This window comes from Aythya marila, assembly GCF_965140915.1.
Source record: "Aythya marila genome assembly, chromosome: 3".
NCBI classification, from domain to species: Eukaryota; Metazoa; Chordata; class Aves; order Anseriformes; family Anatidae; genus Aythya; species Aythya marila.
The window spans coordinates 59,192,481-59,207,347 of record NC_139044.1 but is presented as its reverse complement, the minus strand read 5'-3'; the positions used below and the strand labels follow the sequence as shown (position 1 = coordinate 59,207,347).

General features: G+C 42.9%; 1 protein-coding gene across 1 annotated transcript; it reads right to left on the bottom strand.

Moving 5' to 3' along the window:
• Window positions 1-1,791: 1,791 nt before the first annotated feature.
• On the bottom strand, window positions 1,792-7,128 carry TPBG (trophoblast glycoprotein). The gene is made up of 2 exons (XM_082757320.1): window positions 7,054-7,128; window positions 1,792-6,724 (listed from the first exon to the last, which is right to left on the bottom strand). The coding sequence occupies exon 2, from the start codon at window positions 6,664-6,666 to the stop codon at window positions 5,437-5,439; it is 1,230 nt and encodes a 409-aa protein (XP_082613446.1). The 5' UTR covers window positions 6,667-6,724; window positions 7,054-7,128; the 3' UTR covers window positions 1,792-5,436.
• Between the last annotated feature and the right edge of the window lie 7,739 nt (window positions 7,129-14,867).

Here is a 14,867-nt window from a genome sequence, read left to right as displayed (position 1 = left end):
ATCATGTCCAAAAATAACAAGAATGGTTAAATCACAACTCCTTAAATTCACTGACGAAATTTCTTTCTAGAGAAAGTAATCATACTGCCTAGGTGGAAGTTGCTTTTTCACTATTGTGTCATGCAAATTCACAGTACAATAATCACTTTGACCTATAGAGAAAACACTTAGCAAAGACCTCAATATCTATGAGGACTTACAATAATTAAATCAACACTGATAACATATAACATTAATAAGCAATCTGATAGACATTTTATTTTATTGAGGTATCATTTTTTAATTATGAAGTAAAAGTTCAATCTGAAAAACTCACAACAGTTTCTTGCATATCTAAAATGTCTAGAATAGCGAAACATTCTAGAACACTAGTTGGATTTCAAAACTTTTCATCACTGTATGCACTGAAACAACATTGCTAATTTATTCAGATGCTTTCATGCATAATTACAGGAAATCACGAATCTGTTCTGTTATTTTGTTAGTCTGTTATCAGAAAGGAAAAGCTATCTAATGAATACTTTGAAAAATATAAGTAATTGCAAGTATTAGATTATTAACTGAAATACAAATAGTGTCTAAAGTACCATTTTAATTCTAATTCTCTTAATAGTTCCCTATTTCTATTTAGGATAAGATTGGGAATGCACAGCCTGATTTCAAGCTTTGCCTACACTACAGATGACTTCTGGCATAGCAAGGTTTTCCAAGGATGCAACGACATGAAAATTGTAACGCCGTTGAGAAAGCAAAATTCATTTTTAAGGACATACTTATACTGCAGACCTATATTCCACTTTGAAAAGCTGGTGATTTTTTTTTCCTCCAAGCTGGGAGAGGAGTGCTATTTGGTTTGTTGTGTCGGTACAAGGCACCACTTTTCTGCTACTGCTAAATTGACTCAAGAAACCAGAGGAATGCATTTAATTCTGCATCAGTAAAGGACCCTTGCCACCCACATGGTTTGTTTCTCTTCTTTAAGCATGTATGAGATATCCGGTAAATGTCATACTCCCCAAACAGACTGTCTTTCCCTCTGCTTTGGTGGGCTTTCATTTAAGTCAAGAGCTTTGCAACCAGCAAGCAGCACATTTATGAAAACAGAGCATGGAGCTGAGGGCCTCATTTAATCATTATTAAATCAGCAGAAACTGAATTAAATGCAATCTTCTATTATAACCCCCCAAAACACCTGCCTTGCAAATATTATAGGACGTGACTCCACCTGTTAGCAAAAACTCTATTTATAGCAACAGGAAGAAATTAGAGCCATACCCATAAACCATGACCATAACATAAAAGATACAGATTTTTCCTGTCGATAGTGTTCTGATTTTCAGTGCTGATATCTCTCTTTCCTTTATAAGCCTCTCCATTCAACTGTCTCTTAAAGAATATAAATGCCATTTGGAAGCTTGAAACCGAAATGTTTTTCTTACCAAATGCTATTTTCCTTCATCATATGCTGAGAATGAATGGTTCTTCTTGAACATTCAGCTGCTAAAGAAAAGGAGCATATCAGATTATCACTCTGTCCACCTCGACAAAGGCTCTTTTTCATGCTAAGACATAAAGGGAAATGAAGATGCAAAACCATAAATACAGGTGCAGTCAGACTGATTTTTCCACCTGCGCAGATTCATGATACTCCTTTTAATGGATTTCTTGGGAAAATGAGGCAAAAAAAAAGGAAATTATGTAGATGCACAAAGAACAGAGTATACCACAGGGAAAATGCTGGTAGAATAATGAGAGTTGGGATCTTGGCACAGTCATCTTGTGAATATTTTGTCACGCCTGTCTTCAGTGACATCTCAGTCAACAACTGCATATGGGTCTGAACAGGCAGCTTCACAAGCTACCATGTCGCTGGGGATTGCCACTGGTTATTAAAAGGTAAATTACCCAGCATAAAGGTTTAAAGTAGTTGCACAAAGCTTCAAAGTACTTTTTGTGTGTAAAAATTATTGGCAATATTACGGCTGGCTAAGAGTAAAAAACATCAGGTGATCTAACACTGAACTACCTTGGGTAAAGAAACATTTAGGGAATTTTCTGTTTCTTACTTGGCAACTGGGCGTATAGAAAATATTTACATATGATACATTAAAACAACCTCAATTCCTTGTGTTACTTCTCTAAGAAAGTTTTAAGCTCATTACAACAAAAACTAGTTTCAAGAGAGCAGTTGACCCTTTGACAATCCATCGTTCTTGCTTCTTAGCTGCGTTGCCTTCCCTTCAGATTTACCCACTCCTTTGTTTTACTCGAAACGTCAATGACAACTATGTCATGCAGAACTTTGGGGTTTTATGTATACAAAACACATTTTAGAGGCATTTAGTACTGCACGTGTTTTATTGAAGAATGAATGAATAAAACAGCCTGGCCAATTAAGCTGCTCTGGAAATAGTAATCAATTGAAGTTTTAGGTGTCAAAGCAGAATAAAATATGCTTCAGAAGAACCCTTAAACTAATGATATTTTAAATTAAATAGTTTTCAACCAAGCTCTGAAGCACTTTGGGAGCTACTTTTTATATGTCTTCTGAGTACCACTGTAACTATTTCGTAATAGGAAAGGAAAACAAATTTCAAGCACTGGTTATAGAAGGGGATTTAAGACCAAATGCATTATACAAAGCACCAAAGCATTCACTGTCAGTCAAACACTGTAAGAGAATGTCATCCATCACAATATTCACACATGCTAACTGTTATATCCTAACAAACGCACATATAAGCAAATGGAAAAAATAGTTTAAAGTCTCCATCACCAGGTCTCTAATTAAAGTCTATTACAATGAGGTTCCATGATACAAAAATAATAATAATCTTTAGAATAATAGGTGTGGTACAAGAGTTACACTTCTTCACTATACAAATACTCAGTCCAGTGGTGACAGACTGTGATTCAAGTCGTTGCCTATCCTTACACGGTTCTATAAATGCATGTCTGTTACATTAACACATTACAGACCATAGGTTTTCGCTGCAGTTACTTGAAAGCATCTGTTAAGAAAACAAACAAACACGAAATTGCCCAAGAAATGTCTTTGTTTGTACATATTTTACCTATAACGTTAGAGGAGCATCTTAAGCAATGATGACACTCCTCTCCTCTTGGCACTGTATAGATGAGTGTAAATTGGTAATCTCCAAAATGACCAATACAACACAGCACACTGCATAGCTATTGTAAACTACCTTTTTGTATAAACTACTGGATGTATGCTAAGTATGAACAGTTTGCATAGTTGCACAGTAATAATTATTCACACCAGGCTCTTTTACACTATTCTTTAAATATGTGCAGCTAACATTCAGGCCAGCAGTTTGCTTTTAAGAATCCACAAACTTAAATTCATATGCTGTTATTCAGGTATTGCTCATACATTTAAATACAGCAGGAGGAATAGGCTATTGTTGAACACACATTAATTGTAGAATACACTGATTTATCAAAATATTGATTGTACTTAATGTTCTTTTTTACTTTCAAGGGCAAATGTACAAAAGCACATTGAAAAAAAAATGCTGGTATTGAATAAAGCCCATTTAAAGAAATAGAAAATTAGTCTAAACCAACTTGTGCTACTTGTTTTGACAATATCTGAAGTTACAAGGAGAGAAAAATGCATTTGAATAATACTGATGCCCCAGATAGATTATATTTCTTCTGATTCCTTAAGGACTATTTTATATTTATGAGCTCTTACCAAAGGCATATATCTATGACAAAACTGTCATTTTTGAAAATGAAGGAAAGTTGCTGCTAATTCATAAAATTTTAGAGATGCTTAAGAGCTTCCATTAACAGTGACCATAGAAAAAGCTCCACCAATATAGTGACAGATACCAATTTACATTACACTTTCACATTCGGTGTATTTTTTTTCATTAAAAATCTAAGAATGTATTAGGAAAAATGCATTAATTACTAACGGCCATTGGAAGGTTCTTGCTAACCTTTCAATATGCCTTCAGAATTAGTTAGTAAATGATGCATTTCTGAAGTTTGTCTTTGCATGCTTCATATATTTACATGAAAAAGCATTCCCAAGCAAGTAATAAGCATGAGAAATTACACAATACTTAAACATACCTGTTAGAAGTTTTAAGATAAATGCAAAGTTCCATCGAATTACTGAATGTAGTCACTACAGGATCGCACCGAGAGTTTAAAATCAAACAGCAAGAACTTAATTTACTAACTGCTGCACTGACTTATGAGTCTGAAGCTCACTGACTACACGACTGAGCTGCATTTAATTTAGTTCAGGACCTGCAAGCATATCTTTTATAACAAACACCTCCATTCCGGTACAATTTTCTTTAGCTTGCAAACTCTGCAATTTAATTTGAATGTTTTTAAATTTGGTAGAGAAGAGCTTATGTAAATTCTATTAGCTTGTACCTTCCCAGCTAGATAGACACTAGCATCTGTCTCGACGTTTTGCAGTTGTTTCGGGAGAGCAGACTGGGGCTTTTGTGCCAAGTGGAACTACTCTCGCCGTTGATCAGTGTAATTCTTAAAGCCTATTTCACAAAATTGTCATAAATATTTATGTCTCTAAGCTACATGTTCATACAAAATTTTATTCGGATTACTACCGTAGGGCTATTACTCCAGAGAGTCTAAAGTTATTAACATTCTTAGATGTCCGTACATTTCTCATTAAACAGCAAACTTCAACACAAGTTCTTGTAAGACTGTTTATTGAATTTAATGGTTCAGACGGAGTCTAGATGCAGCTTATATAGAAAAAAAAATGTCTTTTCAGGTAAACTGCAATCAAAAATAACTTAGTATAAAATACTAAGAGACTAACTGAGATTGTAGATTTCCTAACATGTAAAACTATAAAGTATTTGTGCATGCTCACTATTTGATTTCCTTTGTTGTTACAGAGGACTTGTTAAAAGGAGTTTCTTTGTTTTTCTGAGACTCAGTGTAAGTCTATGAAATGGAATCATCGTCATCACAATTCAGATATACAAGACCAAAACTGGCACAGAAGATCGAAATCTTTTTTCCCAAAAAGTTGAGGCAGCTTTTGTTGAATGGTATCTGTGTGTGTATGCATATATATATGTATATATAACATAAACTCTGGTGGCTTTGGAGCATCACAGAGAGAATTCTTTTTTTCTTTTGAGATCTTGGAAAAAGCTTCCCACAAGTACCAACGAAAACAGGTAAGGAGGAAGAGAAGTAGCAGCTTGTTTCTTACATACAGCCCAACACCATGCGCAGCTGCCCAGCATCTCAGAACGAAGAGAGAAGGGTAATGAACATCATGTGGAGGCATATCCCCCTCGTGTTGCAAGCACGTCTGAGATTTCTCTGGGGAGAGGGAAGCAAGCACAAGGGTAAAGCATCAGTCTACGTTTCATGCATAGCTACTGTGCGTTGCCCCGCTTCCGCGGCGCTCTGTCAGACATCCGAGTTGGAGCTGAGGTTTGTTAACCTGGGGTCGGCATTGATTTCGTATCTGTAGTGATATCCCTCCATGTGATCCCTACAGGCATCTCGGATGTTGTGCATCCACTTTTTGATTCCTTTTCGGTTCAAGTACAAAACCAGGAGAAAGATGGCCCCGATGAGAGCCAAGACTATCCCTAAGAAGACGTAGGAAGTCTGTAGCTGGGAAGGCAGGTCTATGGGCACGGAGCAGTTCAGGTCTGAGGCATTGATCTTCAGCAGGGCTTTGCCCTGCATCTTCTCGGGGTGGGCGCAGGTCAGGGCCTCCTTGCCCTCGACCTGGTCGCTCTCCTTGAGCCAGGCCACCAGGTCCTCGATGGCGCAGTCGCAGACCCAGGCGTTGCGGCCGAAGCCGATGCGCCGCAGGGCGGGCAGCCCGCGCCACTGGGCCAGGGTCCCGTTCCTCAGCACGCCCAGCGAGTTGTCGCTGAGGTTGAGGCTCTGCAGCTGGCCCAGCCCCTGGAAGGAGACGTTCCGCAGCCCCACCAGCGAGTTGTTGCTGAGGTCCAGGTGCCGCAGGGCGGGCAGGGCGCCGAACATGCCGGCGGGCAGCAGCAGCAGCCCGTTGTCGGCCAGCTCCAGGCGGCTGAGGTTGCGCAGGGCCCCTGCCTGCAGCAGGGCGGCCAGCCCCAGCAGGGCTCCCTGGTCGCGCAGAGCCCCGCGGAGGGCCAGCTCCTCCAGCGGGCTGCCGCCTTGGCCGAAAGCCTGCGGGCTGAGGGACGCCAGCGGGTTGCCGCTGAGGTCCAGCTGCCGCAGGGAGGGCAGAGCCGAGAGGGCGCCGGCCTCCACCACCCGCAGGTGGTTGCCGCTGAGGTTGAGGGCGCCCAGCTCGGCCAGGCGCTGGGCGGCGAAGGCGCCGGCGGGCAGGCGGCGCAGCGGGTTGCCGGTGATGAAGAGGTTGCGCACGTAGGGCGGCAGGTCGGGCGGCACCTCCGTCAGGTTGCCGTTCACGCACTTCACCGTCTTGGCCGCCTCCGAGCACTCGCAGCCGGCCGGGCAGCCGCCGGGCTGCTGAGCCGAGCCGCAGCCCAGCAGGACGTGCAGCAGCAGCCCCAGGCACAGCGCCCCGCCGCGCTCGGCTTCGCGCCCCGACATCGCTCCGACTCCGGCTCCTGCTCCGGTTCCGACACCGGCGGGCGGCGGCGGCCCGGCCCGCGACGGGACCTTCCCCTCCGGGCGCATTCGGCTCCGGCCGGCGAGGAGAGGAGAGGCGAGGCGAAGCCGGCTCCGCTCCGCGGACCTGCGGCGGGGGAAGGAAAGGCAGAGGGCAGCGCGGAGCCGCACGCCCCCCGCCGCCCCGTGCCTCGCCCGCCGCCCCCGACACGTGGCCGGCCCCGGCTCCGACCCCGCGGCTCTGCCCGTCCACGGCTCACGGCGGGGCGCAGGGCGAGACCCCGCTCCCCGTCCGGGGGCCCCGCGTCCTGGGGCTCCCCGTCCCCGGGCTGCCCGCCCCGGGTCTCCCTGTCTTGGGTCCGCCCGTCCCCGCACTCCCCGTCCCGGGGCTCCCCGCCGCGGGGCTCCCCGCTCCCGGCTCGCTCCGACTGCCGATGCCGGAGCCCCGTCCCTCACCTCCCGCCGCCGCGTCCGGAGCCAACTCCACCGCCGCCGCCTCCCCCCCGGCCCCGCCGCCAACTCCTTGCCCACCCTCGCCGCGCCTGGCCCTGCCTCCGCTGCCAGGAGAAACCAAGCGCCGCCCCGGCCGGGGGGAGCCCACACCGCGCCCGCCCCACGCGGCCGGCACCGCCGCTCGCCCGGCCCCAGGCCCCGGTCCCCGCTCCTCTGCCCCGCTCCTGCCCCGGGGCGGCCCGAGCCGGGCACCCGGCGGCACGGAGGGGCCCGCTCGGAGCCCCGCTCCCCTCGGTCCCCCCGGCTGCGGTGGTGCGGCCGGAGGTTTACCTGGCCGCCGAGCGGAGCCCGGGGGGCCCGCGGCCCCGTGCCGTCGAGGGGCAGGGATTGGGGTGCCTGCGGGGAAGGGGCGATGCCTGCCGGGGAGACCGGTTGTGGGGGGGAAAGTGAAATAAAAAGGGGCAGCAGTACCGCCAAAATGTCCCGAACAAGCCGCAAAACTAAACGGAGATAAAGCTGGCGGGACCTTTCGAGGCCCTGGAACAAAGGAATAAACCGGAGTGGCAAAGGGACAGCTTGACACTGAAATATAAGTTATACTGTGCTAAGGCAAAAGCCTCAATACCCAGCCACGTGGGAAACACCATTTCCCCCCCCCCTATATATCAGAGTTATCTTCCTTCTGCTTTCCTGGCCAGCTAGATTCCCTGCGTGGCCTCTCTGTTCTTTGGTTTTTGTCTTCTTTCAGAGTTCCTCCAGCAGGTCCCCCATGATCTATGGAACAACCAGCTAAAGCCCCAAGTCTGCAGGACCGCTCTCCCCTGGTGGCATGGGGGTCCCACCAGACTGGGGTGTGTTGGATGGGAAGGTCCCAGGGAAAACGAAATAGGGAACAGCAGAAGTGATAGGGATGCAAGGCAGGGTCTTGGAGTCACGAGTGATCCCAAAAGTTTGGGAAGTTGCTGCCTGGATGTGTAGTTACAAAAGCAGTGGCACTACACCGCATGAGTTTTTAGTTTATTAAACGGAATGTGAGTTCTGGATCCAAATGGCTGTAGTAGTATAAAGCTTAGAGAAGTGGATAGGTAGAGAGCGTCTGTGTTTTGTAAGAGAGGCATGCTTCTCTAGAACACTTTGGAAGTGGAAGTTAGAACACTTTGGAAGACTTAAAAGAAAAAAATAAAGTTGGCCTGTTAGACAACAGTGGAATTTGGTGGCCAGTAAGAAGTTTCCAGGAGTTTCCTGAAAGAAGATAGCCTGTAAAATAGTTAACAAAAAATATTAACAATTCTGAGGCCACACATAGAAAAAATACTTACTGCGTGTACCCATAATTGTGGTTTTTTTTTTTTTTTGTTTTTTTTTTTTTTTGATAAAACGTTTAGATACAATGTCAGTTTTAATGTAATAATGCAAAGAACAAAAATACAGATCATACTGTGCTGACCAAAATTGTTCTCCTGGTGCTTCATGAGTGTCTAGATGCATCTGCGTCTCTGAATAGAGTGTTAGCTCCTCATGCAAGGAACTCCTTGTTCCATGTTTGTCAGTGCTGCAGTAATGCAAATAATAAATAACAAGGATTTTCCTATTAGCCAGTGCTGAATTGCACCTGCTAACCCTGCTTATGTTTGCAAGAAGAAAAACACTTTTTAATCTGCTCTGTTCTCTTCTTGTTTACATAAAACAGCTTTTCTCTGATGTGTACTCTAAGAAGGAAACTGCTTTCTGGTGAATACAGTTTTATTGAGAGGATTTCCTGGATGTGTTTACAATCTGTGCTTGGAAAGAGAAGAAGGAAAAAAATATAATAATAATAAAAAAAAAATATATATACATAGTATGATTGATTGATTTGGGAATTTGCATTGCACAGCCCATAGAATCTCATCTCTCTCTTTTTTTTTTTTTTTTTTTTTTTTTTTTGAATAAAGCTTATGCAAAAATTTGTACAGAGATAAACACAGTATTTGAAAAGACACAGTCTGGACTAGACTCAAACTGGAAGACAGTTTACCACAAGCAAATTGTTCCTGTGTCTTTTATTCCTCTGGGTTGGCTGAGAAGCTTCTGTTAACAGGAAAAATCAGTACTCCAGTATTTCAGCTCCCCCAGCCTGAAAATGTGATGCCTGCCTAAAGGAGTGCAGAGAGTTGTAGAGAGAACTGGCAATAACTAATAGGAAAATTTATGCTTCTTCTGTGAAGTGTTTCTACATTGCCTCTACAGTGCTTGAAGATACTCATAGGAAGTGGCCTTGGAAGGGTGGTGTTTGTGGTGTGCTAAAGTTTATACACCAAATGAGCAATAGCACAGGGACCAGAATTCTTTTCTTTCACCAAAAATATCTTCCCACAAGAAAAGGAAGAACAAGCTGCAAGTTCCATCTGCTTCCTCACATGGAGAGATCCAGCAGGTCCTCCAAAGGATACCTTCTGTTTCCCTTGGGACTCGGCTTCATTTGAAGAAACATCATCAGAATACTTAAAATGGTGCCGTAAAAATACTTAAGCAACCAAATTCTACCTTGAATTCTTTCGTGAATGCTTTATTCCGTACTCACATGCTACACACATAAACATTTATGTTCTGTTTGTCTTAAGTGTTAAGGTACACTTAAATTTATATGGTAGATTTATATGGTAGTTATTGGTTTTTATATAAATTGAAACAATACAGAATACAATCTTCACATTCTTTTTAACTAGCACTTAGTTCCAGACACAAAAACACCCTGCCCTAATGATCTGGTGACCTACTCTGGTTTTCACTGTCTATATGACAAATGCAGGATAAATCCTACAATTATTTTTGCTTCTCTGTGGAAATCATTCAGTCATTAGTCACTATACAAGATAAAACCATGTTTGTATTTTCTTACATACTGTTCATTTTTATGTTGAAGAAACTAGAAGCCAGTCTTATACAAACAATGTCAATTTTTAATACATTGAAAGCGTATATTAAATTTTCCTGGTACTATATGAAACAAGATTTCAGCTATAAGTAACGTTTTTGTCTTAAAACATAAGTAAATTGGCAATCTCTAATAATGCACTCTTATGAGTTCTGGGGACTCCGGCATCCTTTAGGTGGAGATGGAAGGGATGATAGCAGACAAAGTGTCCTCACCTGAATATAAGCAACACCAAAAATTGTTAAGAGTTATAGAGATACAGCTTACCCCATCAGTTTCCACAAAGCCCATCTCTACTCCTAGTAGTGGTAGTAGTTTCTCAAATGAGGATGAATCTATGGAGACTCACCATCAGTGAAGCCGGCCACCTGAGCTGGGGTCAAGTATTCACTAAGAAAAAAGACCTAGGAGGAGAAGTCGCTGGGATCCAGGCTCTGCTGTTGTGTGCACATCCCTCTGTCCTACTCTGGCTCTGCATGACACACTCTTCCATGTTTGGCAGAGTACAACTGAGAATTCAACATGCTTAAACGGGTCAGGGTAAACGTTCAGTCTTGCTTTATTCTTCCCTTACTGAGGAATGATGCAGGCCATTTACTTTCTAACTTCCTTTGATATATTGCTATATGTATTTAAGAACGGTATTTTTTTTTTCGTTATGGTGTATATGAGTGGGCTTCAGCTGGCATGTTGGTGTATTGGTCATGTCCACCTGGGATGTGGGCAGAGCAGGTTGTCTGCTGGATCAGTGCCCCTCTGCACTGCAGTGACTGCCTTGCTGCACACAAGCACTCTCAGCAGACACTGAGAGCTCAAAATCCCATTTCTTGGGCCAACTTTGTCACAGTTACAGTATGTGAGGGAGGCACCTGGTTGGGTCGAAATGCTGGGCTCCAGCTCCCATCTGCTGCAGATATCTAGGAGACTGGAAGATGGCATAGGTTAGGGCATTTGCAGCTGGGGACAGGAAAGGAGAGCTGAACTCTGTTCTCTCCTGGCTCTGACAAGCAGAGCCCCAGTCTGCAAGAAATCTGGGCCAAAGTGTTCCTCTGGGCCTGCTCGCTACCCACCTGTGGGCAAGAAACACAGGGCAGGAAAACATGGCTGTGCAGGCCCACGTTTTCACAGCTGTGGGGTGCTGCAGAGTTCCCCCATTTGCCCTGGTTTTCTGGTGATCAGTAACAAAAAATGGCATAGAAGAGGCTCAGCAGGTTTGGGAACACAGTGGGTTTGATTCCCCACCATCTTCTGCGTTGTGTTGCTGTCTGTGCTCTGGCAAGGTGAATGGAAAGGGCAGCCTGGCTGAGTTAGGACTCGCCTCCCCTTAGTGACAAGCATGACTGAAAAATCATACTTGTATGCAAGTATGCAGGATTTAAAAGCCTGGTGAATCAGTTCCCGACCTCTTTTCCTCTGTGAACATTGATCCTTTGCGACCTGTCTCTGGCCACTGTGAGGTCTCTAAGCTCTTGAGGTGTGTAAGTTCCTCGTCTACTGAGCTCTTTTGCTTTGCCTTCCCAGCCTTCTCCTGCTTTATCTCAATTCCTCGCATCTTAGGGTTTCCTACGCCTGTGTTATGAAAGGAATGTGTATTTAGGAACTGGAAGGGAATGAGACCAGGAAGACAGCAAGACAGCGTTGTTTTTTCACTCTGCATTTGTATAGTGCATTCAGACAGCTAGGAAGGAAGATGATACTTTCCCTTCCCTCCAGCACCAGCGACTCCACCTGAAATACTGCATTCCATTCTGGCATCCTCCAACTAGAAAAATTACAAGAAAGAGTGAAGAAAGAAAGAAAAGAGCAGTAAAAGTGATTCAGAGGCTAGATATATGCTGACTTATGTGGAGAGACTAAATTAACTTTAAAAAGCTTGCACAAGCAAAAGGCCACGGAAGATATCTCTGTCAGAAAGTAGACTGTAAAACTGAGTGAAGAAGGGAGTTGCTTATAGTTAGTTATTCAAGGTAGGGATGATGGGATAAAATGCAGAAAAGAAAACTGCATGACTGGTATAAAATAAGCTTGCCTACATTACAGAGCTGTCTCCTAGCATACTGTGCTACTGGTATTCTATGTTAATTAATTTTAAAAAGTACTTCAGAATTAATTATACAATCTCTGTGCTATATTCAACTGAATAAACCCGTGAAGACATGACCAGTACATACCTGTGTTTCTGCCACGCTGGGAAAGAGTCTTAAAGACCATACCAGCTGGTGAGTGTTGGTAAGTCTTGATGTATGAAAGGTAAATCTTGGACTTTTCCTGACCACTTCTTACAGGTTTGGGAATTTCTTTCCCTTAGATCATGGTTGTCAACACTTAAAAATTGTATGCAATTTCTCACAATTGCTTCAATATAAGAACCTCTTCCTTAGGTCCAATCTTTTTATCCTGTGGAAGTCCACCATTTGTCTTTAAGTCCACTATGGTGAGAAATAGAAAGGTTATGCAGTAACTGAGTGTTTTGAGAGGAATACATATCCTCAATTTTCCCTTTGTCTACTGCTGTGACACTGTGGCCAAAAATCACAATGTCCTCAGAAATTCCATGTAGAGTCTATTATGTGTCCATTCTGTCACTCTCATTCTGATAAAACTAATATCAGGATCAAAATACATCAGCTTTCTCTGTCCAAATTTGTCTGCTTAAAATACAGTAGTTATATGGATTTAATACCATAATGAACCTGATGTGTGTCATCACCAGCTAGCCATTGAAAGTTAATTTTACTGCACTTACTGAACAATTTTAATATCTTTTATGGGTACCACATGCATTTTACATTAGAAATTCAGTTATAATTATGAGCCTGATGTCATAAATGGCTTGAGGTCTGCCCCATTAGGTTTATTATTCATGAATATAAACTGGAAAAAAACTTCAGTCACAGATAAGGAGCCAAAGTCTTGCTCTGGATTTGGAGCAAGAGTCCACCTAGTTCAGCATTTTGCCTTTTATGGTGCCAGCACAGATTGCTGAAGAAAGACTGTAAATTCCATGCAAACATGATCTCCTCAGTGCTTCCCAGGGCAGAGCTAGAAAAATGTCAGAACATGAGCACTGTTAGCTGATTTTTTTTCTACTTGAAAGATCTTCCCAACAGAAGATTCTTTCTTTGGTGAAAAATGGACAACCTGTCTCAAAAAACAGCTGAAACCAACCCTGTGGTTTGGACAAGAACCAAGGAGCATCTGCGTCTGCACAAAGGCAGGAAGTCAACCAGTGGTGATGAAGAAGAGTTATCAGCCCTCATTCCCATGACCCCCTGGCGACCACCACCAAAAGGCACTGTGCAAGTGCAGACAGGAGGAGTTTATGGAAATGACTTCTTGGAACTAATTTTAATATGAAGTGGGGATAGGTTATGGATATGTATAGGCATATTGGGAAAGTTCATGAATACGTAACTCTTTACGGCATATAACCAAGGCAAGTTGCCGCGTTAAGGTGTGCATGCCTTTGGGAGCTATCCCGTATGTGCCCAGTGCCAAAATAAACCACATACCTACTTTATAACTCATTTGCTTTGAGTTGTAGAGTTCTTCCACGAATCACTTAATATTGTGGATGTTTAGAAAAAAAGTAAATCAGTTAAAATTTTACAACTTTTTTTTTTATTATTTTTTTTCAGTTTCAAGCTCTGAAAGGTTTTGATCTCAGGAAGGATCAAAAAGAATGAAAAAAAATGGAAGTGTAGCAGTGTATCTAATGAATTCGATTACAGTCTGTAGCCAAATAAAGGGAGAGACATGAAAATAATGGGCAAAATTATAATTTAAAAAAAATAATAATTTTTGAACAGGAAGAGAAACAGAAAACATTTAAAAATTATTTTTCATCTGTCTTTCCCTGCCATGTAACTAACATGACAAGAAAAACTATTTGAACATGTTTCTGATTTATTTTATTTTATTTTTTTGACCATTTGTAGTTATGAAATTCTTTGTTCGCCTGCATATGTTTATTAACAAATATTTATTAATAAATTTAAAACTTCCAGCTCTTAAAATTCAACTGATGCCTTAATGCCAAGCCCATTCACTTTAGATTTTGATCTATACATGGTTATCAATGCATTTCAGCTCCGTAGTGTGTGCTTGATATTGTTGAGTAAACTCTTGGGAACACACACCATGTAAGTGCTGCAGATAAAATTGCTGGGTTGTTTCTTTGTTTTATTAGGACTTCCTTGTGCCATACTCACAGGGTAAATGTGCCCTAATGGGTAAAATGGCTTTCTGAAGCCTCCTCCCTTCTTTGGGTGCAGATGACCTCCATGGAACTGTGATATGGACATGCAAGACATCAAAGAATAGTATTAGGGTGAACCATGTGTACCTGCAATTTCTTTTGTGACGATTGAGGAGAGCAGAAAATAACTGAGACTGCTCTGACCGATATTTGGGACAGAACAGTCACAGTCTGCAGTACAGACTAGGGCTATCATTCCCCACGTCCCTTTTCCTACTGCTCATACCCCAGAAAGGTAAAAGAAAGAACTGAAAAACAGCTTCCATCTGCTGCTAATCTCAAGGCAACATGAGCATACATGGAGTTCCCACAACTGGGAGAAATCTGCTTGTACAAGATGTTTTGAAATGCTGAATTAAAATATTTTTTTTGTGATATCATGTTGAAAAAAATAATAAAAAAAGATGTATCGCTTAAAACACAGCAGAGCTGGCAGTGTAACAAGTGCTGGCCTGGCTGAGCCTCCAAAGGTGGTGGTGCAGGCAATGTAGGAAAGATGTTCTTGCTCAGACTTTCCTGCTTGCAGAGATTTATGGCACAAAATTAGATCCAAGCTGACAATAGTTGTTTCTTTTACAGCTAGGTAAAATTATTCTGAAGTTCAGGATGATGATAGCAAGTAAATAAACGTGACATTTTAAA